The sequence below is a fragment of the Argopecten irradians genome, chromosome 5 (genome assembly GCF_041381155.1).
Source record: "Argopecten irradians isolate NY chromosome 5, Ai_NY, whole genome shotgun sequence".
Classification (NCBI taxonomy): Eukaryota; Metazoa; Mollusca; class Bivalvia; order Pectinida; family Pectinidae; genus Argopecten; species Argopecten irradians.
In genome coordinates, this window is record NC_091138.1 from 31,604,840 (window position 1) to 31,614,735 (window position 9,896).

The 9,896-nt window shown below is 32.5% G+C and overlaps 1 protein-coding gene across 1 annotated transcript; it reads right to left on the bottom strand.

The window, feature by feature from the left end:
• Window positions 1–2,206: 2,206 nt before the first annotated feature.
• On the bottom strand, window positions 2,207–8,701 carry LOC138323534 (DNA damage-inducible transcript 4-like protein). Its single transcript, XM_069268188.1, has 2 exons — window positions 8,313–8,701; window positions 2,207–5,853 (listed from the first exon to the last, which is right to left on the bottom strand). The coding sequence occupies exons 1-2, from the start codon at window positions 8,542–8,544 to the stop codon at window positions 5,384–5,386; spliced, it is 702 nt and encodes a 233-aa protein (XP_069124289.1). The 5' UTR covers window positions 8,545–8,701; the 3' UTR covers window positions 2,207–5,383.
• Window positions 8,702–9,896: the final 1,195 nt, after the last annotated feature.

Consider the following 9,896-nt stretch of genomic DNA (forward strand, 5'->3'; position numbering starts at 1 on the left):
ATTTAAGAAAAGTTCGTATTCCTCATGTGATTGTAGCTTATTCTTGAATGCTTCACAATCCATTCCAAGTAGTATTCTCAAAGAATGTTCATGTGAAGATTATCTATTTACTGTAGTACATAGTTCGGGTCCATATGTTGCGAGAATCTTTACAATGAAATTAATTTTGTCCGCTTTTGTAAAATGGCACTTAGATGTGAAATGGAGTATGGGATCGATATACAGTTCCTCGCAGATTTTACATACAATGTACTTCCTCATTCCATGATGGAGTATAAGTAACATTTTGGTTACATATCGTGTTGTATGCGTGCAGGGTATTTTCCACAGTATAAGCGATGAATTGTACGTACAGTGTATATTTGGGAAGCGAAGAAAATCTCCACCAGCAAGCATTCGGTCCCTTACGGTAACATATTTCCATAGTGATATATCGACGAATTTACCAGTCTTTCCCACACAATTTTGGAGGTAAATTGTGCTGTCTTGACATATTTAATCAAATGTTTTTGAAGATTATAATCTTTTAAAGTCTTAATAATATTGGGTATAAATCCAGGATGTACAGATGAATGATCAAGATACTGGTATAAACGAGACAAAAATATCTGCTTGGTTAAAGTTTTTGGCGGCAAGGCAATTAGCTATAGAGAAAAAAGAGTTTCTTTTTGTCTATCTCCGTACCAATTCGTAGTATTCCGAGCAATGGCTCTGCAATGTCTGAACGAGTACGTTTCTGAAAACACTGAATTCTTTTTACAGTTTCGTGTTGGAATATATTGAGTTTATCTTTATGAATTGTATTGTTCCAAAATTGCGACAATATAGAGCCGATTCTCTTACTACTAGAAGAAAGAGAATCGGACTAATACCCTTGGCTAGCGAAGTTGGTCCAAACCTTGTCATAAGATTGAATGATTTCCGTTCTTTTTGACATCCGTTTTTATTGTGTTACCGACACTAGTTATCAGCATTCCAACATGTTTGTACGATTTTTGCATAGTTATGCTGGCTCTATCCAAGGTCCAATTGGAGTTTAGGTTGGTATTTGGTTTTCCGAAAAATTATAATTGCGCTCTTGCTTGCATTGTATTCGAACTTCCATATTTTCGAGTTCTGATCACATACATTTAAAAGTACTTGTAATGACGCAGGATGTAGCCAATAGGGCGAGGTAAAAAAAAAAATCGTCTATACAATCAAATGGCAGTCCCAGAGCTTTTAAAACGTGTGAACGGTTCTCAAAAAATCATGTGGTGCTAAAATTAGAATATTTCTAATTTTGACTTTACAGATTATTTAAATGATGGTCTATACCCATCACAACAATTACATTCTAAAATTATTGTATAAATCAATATCAGTTGTTACGGATTACAGCATTTCAACACTTGCACCAACCTTCCGACGTCAACGCCAGGGTGCTTCCATAAGCCCCCTCTTGTTGAGAGGCGATCAAAAAACTCTGCCACTATTTCATACCGGAATGCAATTATGAGTACAGTACATACGAAATATCTTCAACATGTTATTTTTTTTTGTAAAATTATAACCCATCTTTCTTCAAAAAATAAACTTATTTTTGTCCTGACTTAGGATCATGCCGAAACCATAATTTTTAGACAATTTAATTTTGCAATTGATAATTCAAACATTTCTGCAGCAATTATATTTTGCAAATTCTTTTGAAGTCAAATAAATTTGTTTACAATATGTGTTTTGCGTCCATTGGATAGCTTTTGCCACATCAGCACAAACCAGATTTTGGTGGTCTCTGGGAAACAATACTTTTGGTTTGTACCTTTTAACTGCCATACTTGGCCTCCATCTTGCAACACAAAAATTAATAGTTAGAATGTCCACAAATTCCATCCACTAGGTCCTGGCATCCATTTTTATTACCGTAATCAACCCAATAAGCACATTTGAGGCTTAAAAAGTGAAATAAATAAAGCACTTTATAGAACCAAATTTAGACTAGCCTTTCATATATATTGCACAAAGTAAGCAAAAATCCAATTTGCAAAAGAAATTAAAAGACACCTATATTTACATAGGACAGTTTTCATATTTTCAGTCTGCATTGAATTTGATGTAATTTAAGTGCTTATAAATGGAGGTTGGGGGTGAAGGCATGCTTATAATGGATCAAATAGGTATGTATCCTCCTGGTTACTTGTTCAAATGAATTCATTCAACAACAAAATACTGAAATACAGATAACAACATTTTTATTGCACAAAAATATCTACATTTGTTCCATTTGTTTCTATTACAAAACAGTAGAACATGTACACATTTCATATCACAAGAAATCATCACAAATATTTACTTGTAGTTTGTAACAAGGTTTCATTGATAAAACAGTAGCTATATCCTTGTCTTAATTTATTTACGTAACAGAACACACTATAACTAGGATTTTAACACTGAAACGTATAAATATAACCCATGGAAGTCGCATCAAAATAGTACCACATCTTAAAAAAAAAATTGCTCTAACTTGCAATTGTATTTAGTTTCATTTCAGTCTGTGGCCATGGTCTGTATTACCCTGCTGTTCTATGAGACATTCATTGGCTCAAGGCCTATATAAAAAGGATATATAGAATGGCAGAATAATTTGAACTAGTATGGTCACTGGTTACTTTTTTCCTCTTGATAACTTTATCTTCAGGTTTTAGTGCATTTATCAAACGATTGGTCAGGAAGAAAGAAGTGGTACACCAGCTAAACCAATCATATCACAGGATTTAAGATTGTATACATTTTTTTAGCTATTTTTATAGATATGTTTGCATATTATGTGCAAAATAATTGTTACATTGGCTAGACTAGAACACATGTATTGTAATTATCTATGAAATAAACATCACAGTAAGGCATTTTAAACTGAAACTAGACACTGTATTTGCTGTAATTAGCGTCGAAGGCGAATAAAATACTGTAACAAAGAGTTAAGATATGGATGACTTAAAAAAGAAAAAGAAAAAAAAGGCTTACATTTTTTATATCTATTAAGTTACAACTGTAACTTAATAGATAACGAAAATGTGAAATTTATTTTTCTTTTTCTTTTTAAGTCATCCATATTTTAACTCTTTCATCAGACACAGTAAACCCTGATATGCCTTCTTCCTATTGACACGTATAACTACCTCATGATAAACATAACACAGTTGTAAGATAACGTTTGATCCATGGGATGGGGAGCATTTAATATATTTCCAACACCTCTAGCGCTAATAACGGCAAATACCGAAACTATCTTTGCAGATGCAAAACCCTTGACAATCTATCAACCACATATTACGCGGACGGTAAACAAAATCTCATTGAACGATAATGCAGGGGGAAAACTTTTGATCATTATCCATGGAATAGGCATCTAGACCAATTCATTGAAATTGGGGCATTCGATAGGATAACAAAAGCTGAATGGAACACTATTTTGACAATAGGCCTTATATCTATAATTTCAATTCTTTACAGAAGCGGAGATATGTGTAGTAATTATAGTAAGTTCTTAAATTTCAATATCATATTATGTTGATCACTATAATATCAATATTATATAAATAATGAAACATTTTCATTTGTGTAGTACTTGAAAAATCACATTTGTCATTCATTTAAAAACTTCCAACTTAATAAGCACAAAATGATCATATTAGGTCACCAAAATCCAAGATTCAATTTATTAACAAATCTTCTTTTCTACAAATTGATTATAGATCATTATTCTCCATAAAGCATGGTGTAATTGAGCACAACAGTACATAGAGAATGTTATACAGTTGAATTGGAAAACAAAGGAAATTAATTTATTCTTTATCTCCATTTTCAAAATCATGTTGGAATATTAAGTGATCCACAAAAAGTTAACACACTTCAATCTTCAGTGTGCACTTAAAAATTTGTTATACCTGGAATAATTCACCTTTGGCACGGCATAAAATATTATAGGTAATATACAAAAATGCATATATGAATATATTGATCAGATCAACCATGCAAATGAGTTTCATCGTAATTTTCACCAATGATAAAATAAGCACCAATTGATAACAATTTTCAAATTTCAAGTCACACCTAATCCATGTTTTAAAGATTGAGATTTAGTACCAATATTAAAAGTTTTGTACCATATTTGATCCAATAAGAGCCCTCAGTGCTATTGATATATGTATACTTTTTTTCTCCAAGAATTTTTTTATCTTTCACAAAAAATATAACACAAAATTAACTAGAAATGTGTTTGAAAATGAAACCAAAAATGAAACTAATTTGTTGTAATTATCAGTCATTATTACCGTAAATAAAGATTAAAATTCAGTTATTGAACTTCAACTAGGCAGAGAGTGTTTCCAGATGGGGCCCTAATTGGGTCAAATACAGTATTTTGGTACATTTGTTGAAAGCACTAAGTGGACATAATAAGGTGGCATTTATTAAAATTTGATAACAATTGTCTGGCATAACTTTCACTAAGCTTTATATCTTGCCAAGCTCTTTGTCAAAATAAAGATCTAAATCACATCATTCTTGCATCAAAATCACTCTATCCAACTTTCATACAGCCAATTCACCAGACTCTTTTTTTCTTGTTGATTATTCAATAAGGTACCTCTAATCCCTCCATTCTCAAGTGTGCATGGTAAATGTTGAAACATCTCTCTCACTAGACGGGCAAGTCAAAATTTGGTATAGAACATTATGCCATACAGTGAAATCTACCACTGACCGACAGACAAGGGTACATATATACCCTACACAAGCCGATCTCTTACAAAATATATCACATCCTCTCATACACACACACAGATACACAATATCATCTCTTATTCTTGTAAGCCTTGGGACATTCAAATTGTCAATAGCTGCAAAATTTTGACTTCTCAGTCTAAAATTGTTGAATCTCTCAGGGCACATTCCACTATGTACTAACAGTAACCTCTCAGCTCTCAACAAGATCACTTCTCTGCATGTATCACATGTATATCAACCCATTTAGCACACTTTTTTGCATCATTTTTAATTTGTATGATAGCCAATTGGACTAGGAACACTAATAATAAGTTGATTCACAGGCGTTTGACTTTATAGATAGTTTTCTCTGTATGTGTAATACTGTCAATTATATATCTGTATGTAGAGAAAAATATCTAGAGAGTCAAATGCCTGTGGTTGAATCACATCACATGACTGATATGTATATATATATTGCTGTCATTTTCAAAATAAAAAAAGACAAAAGAAATCAACTTGGCTGCTTGGCTGCTGACACAGCATGCATAGAATGCATAGAAAAAAAAACCCCAAAAAAAACCCCCAAAAAAAGAGTATGGAATGTAACAGAGTTTTTCAGGCCTTTTTGAACACCTCAGTTATTTAGCCTATAGAGCTTCTTCTTCTCCAGTTCATATCCAGAACACAATAGCTTCAGATCTAAAGTTGTCTTTTTGTCCAGGTACCCACTCATGAAAATGAAGAACTTTTTTAACATGCACCATCCTCGTGTGTCCTCCTTCAAAGTCAAGTACAGTTCAAATGTTGATACAGTGGCTGGGTCACAGTCCAGTTTCACCAGGTTCTGGCACTTACTTTTGTCCTGTAGGTTTATAAACAGTACACATCCCCGAAGTCCACATGGTTCATTCCGAGCTGAAGCCATAATGTCCCTTGCTATACGCATCACCAGACCACATGGAATGAGCATCTCGTACCCAAATTTATCGTCCCTCACAGATGAAAGCGCATGTTTGATGAGGCCTACGAGATCTTTCCATTGGTTCTTTTCCATCATGTTCTCAAATAGGTTCGGAGAAGTGAAGTGAGAAAGGTCTGCTTCGTCTGTAACAGCAAAAAAGAAAATTCTGATTTTACATGCTGAAATAACAGAGTAAATTATATATTTCCTGTCTGATGGCCGAGTGGTAATGATATCTCTATATACTATACTACAAGCCCTCCACCTCTGGGTAAAGAGTTTGAATCCCATGAGGGGCAGTGGGTTTTTTCCAGGTATTCCGGCATTCCTTTACCAACAAACCTGGCAAGTCCTTGCATGACCCTGGCGTTAAACTAATAAAACCACTTGTTCTAAAATGAAGATATTTCTAGAATCATCAAGTTTCCATAACATTATCAGTTGTTAATTACTAGAATACAATGCACTGTGTTTATTATTTTATTTGTAAACTTGTGTCTCATTGGGTAGATTATCTCCCCTTTGACTATCTATGGTGATATACTAGTATAGAAAGCAGCAGATTGTCTCCCCCTAGATAGATGCTTGTAAGAACAGATTGTCTCCCCTTCTTTGTATGACACCTATTACACAAATTATTACAACTGTATTGAATTTAATAATTTTATAAATTGTATACACATTGAATTAAATGAAATGCAGTTATATAAAGTGAATTGGCAAAAAAAGTTTAAAATACATTCATTGACCTTCCAAAAGTCCTTAAATATTAAAGCAACGGCCAAGTTCTGCTTACATTGTCCAGATTTGACTAGTAAAATTACAGAAAAGCCTAGTGTAAACTAAGCATAGTTCTAAAAATAAATTTACTTAACTCTTTGGAAGTAAAGTTGCGTGGAAATTTGAACATGAACAAAGCCAGTAGAAAACTGGTAGACTAGGAATTAAAAGAATGTCCAAGAATAAAATCCATTTTCGAGAATTAATTTGCTTAGAGATTCAAAATATTCAATTTTCATTGCCAAAGAGACCCATATTCAACCTAAGAACCCTGTTAATTAAAAATGGTAAATCTATTTATTTGTGGTTTACAATTACATAAAGTTTTATGCAAGATTTTGCTAAAGATTGATCTGAATTTGTTCATATCTAATTTACACACTTGGATATTTCCGCCATATATATTTAAATGCATTTGACCATTTCAATTGATTTTACAGCTTTGCCTATTAACAGACTTTATTGAATACACATATACTGGTAGAGAATTCTTTGCCTTATCGGTATAAATTATTTTGAAACAAACTTTAACTTGAAATCGAAAAAAACCAACTTTTACCAATAAATTTTGTACTAAAGGCCCACTACTATCCCAAAGTGATGGCTTTACATTTCAAAACAAGAATGTTAAATGATATATAATTTTGCAGAGTCGCAAAAGTTATTAGCTTACCGTTAATACAACATCACTTATTACATTCTGTAACTTTTTTTTATAAAAATTAAACAAATGTTAATTTTCATAATTCTGGTAATCTTATGTTTCCCGTCGTTGTCCCAATTACTGCATGCTAATTGCCTTATCATTTCATCAAAACAGATCACAAAACAGCAAAATGAATCTTCACCATTAACATAGATTACTCAGGAAATCATCACTTTTTTTTAACTAATTGTAACCTAATCTAAGGCAATAAAAATCTATTTTTTTGTTCTTAAATCTAATAAGGTATTAAAAAAATAATCTTTTCTTAATTTTTTAGTTGTTTCGGAAAGGTATAAGGCCTTTAATGAGCTCATAGCTGTGTCTAGATTTTAAAAAAATATATAAAAGTCTGTGAAATTTCAATATAAATATTAATACAATATTAATCTTGTTTTACATTTCCATTTTAAAAATTAAAAGCTGTTCCGGAAAGGTACCTAGTGACCCTATTTAATTTACCCGGTATTTTAATCAAAATTTATTATGTTTATACTGATAATGCGGTCCTCTTATGCTCATCATTAACATAGGTTACAGTGATTGTTGCATATTTTTGACTAAGATGAAGCGAGTTTACAACACCACTTTTGATTTTTTTTTTAATTTTATCTTGGTATAGCTAGGAGTTAATTAATTAAAAAAGAGTTGAAGTCTCCAAAAGGCCTGAACAATATTTATTTTTTACAGTAAAATAATAATCATAATGGAATTTGTTCTTTTTTTGTTTTGTTTATTATGTAAATGAAAGCAGTTAATTGCTATACTGCGCATCAACCATCATCTTTCAATATGTTCCAGAAAAGAAAAGAAAAACATTGTGACCAAAACCTAAATTTGATTTGAACATCTTTCTTGAACAAAGAAAAGTTTGAAGTCTTCATAAACAAAGAAAGGAAATATTCCCACTTTTAATTGCTGCTTATAGCTGTGTAAACAGATTTCTTAATCGGTTAATGGCATAAAATAATTATTCATCTGACTCATTGAGATTTATTTTTAAAGATGAGTTGGCTTAGTCAGCTTTTCAGTGACAAACTTAAGTTATGTTCGTTCACTCACCAATGCATTCTCGTGTGAAGTAATTCCCAAAGATAGCCAGAATTTTGTCATACTCACCCATACTCTCGTCGTGTTGTTCTTGGGCATGTTTTACTGTTGGTGAATCTGTTGCCGGTGAATTTCGTTGTCCCTTTATTTTTGTCAATCCTTTCACAGCGGTCGACTTTAACTTGTGTAGCATACGTTGAACTTTCGTCTGCCTATTCGAACTCCCAGATTCGAACACTGCGTCTGATTTCTTGTTCGTAACTGCACACAGGTTGTGGTAATTTGCTTTTGTTTCAACCATTTCGTTTCAGGAAGATGTTGATTTTGAAAGAAATGTGCAAACTGATCGAATATGCACTCATATATTTCTCAGAAACAAAATGTCTCCGAGAACTTTTCCTTCTATTCGACCAGACGTCAACCAACCTTCTGCGCTCTGTCAGCGAAATCAGCTGACTACCATACACGAGGTCGTGACCTTTACGTCACTTTTCCAAATAAGGAAAACAGGGTTGAGTCTTACTTCGGTGTCAACCAATCAGGTTAGAGTATTGATCGATCGCATACCCTTATGTTACCCGGCTTGTCAAAGCAGGCTTTTAACATTGTAATATAAATAGACATTCTGTAATAACACGAAGACTTGCAAGTAAATGGCTTTTAAAATTAACTTTATAAATTATAAGTGCTCGTCATTCATTACCCTGCAAGTTTCACATACATCGGCCTTGAACATGTTTCTGTATAGATTTTTTTTCTTTTTAGTGAATCAGTTTGTTCCCTTCACTATCCAGACACACAGATTGTGTATTAATGGTGTACATCTATAAAATTATGTAAGTACGTATATCAATAAAACATGTTTAAGATTAGCAGATATTTACAATAAATTTTACTGCTTTTTATTAGCCTACATACATGTATTCTGTATCTCAATTAAGGATTTTTTTCTCGTATACGTCCCTGATCCAATGCATATCTTTCAAAATATGTTACTTGGTTTTTGCAAGGATTTATAAGTGATCGACGTCCTTGGAGTTTTTATTTTAGCGGTAGGCCATATAAGGTAATCTGAAATATTTTATTACCTTTATCAGGGAACGACCATCTCTTTTAACAACTTTAACGATCCAACAAAAGTGGCATGGCCATTGTCAAAGTAATCGGTTCCGTCTGTCTGTCTATGTCCCTACCAACTGGCGAGGCGGCTGCTATTTGATCTCATATCGCGATCAAAGCCACATACATTACTCCTACAGTGTTTTGACAACATTTGCTAATTGTATTGACAAAAGTTTTTCTCACACAACTGATAAAGAATATAAATACAGACGAAAAGCAAATCAGGAAATTTCGAACTTCAAACAGATTCTCGCGAACCTAGATCCACTAGTGCATATTCTTTTATTCAAAAGCTTGGTTATTATATATAACTGTTTTAAAAAGCAACAATAAAACAAACTATTTTATTGACTTGCATAATTTCATGCATTTGGATAAATTTTTAATTGGGTTTGAAGATACCATTTGTTCTTGTTACATGAAGGAAAATTGTTATAAATAATTCAATATGGTTTTAATTTAGAACATTTTTTGTTTGTTTAGTTTTTTTAAAAATATGTTATTATATGGTAAGAGCTACAATGTGGTGAA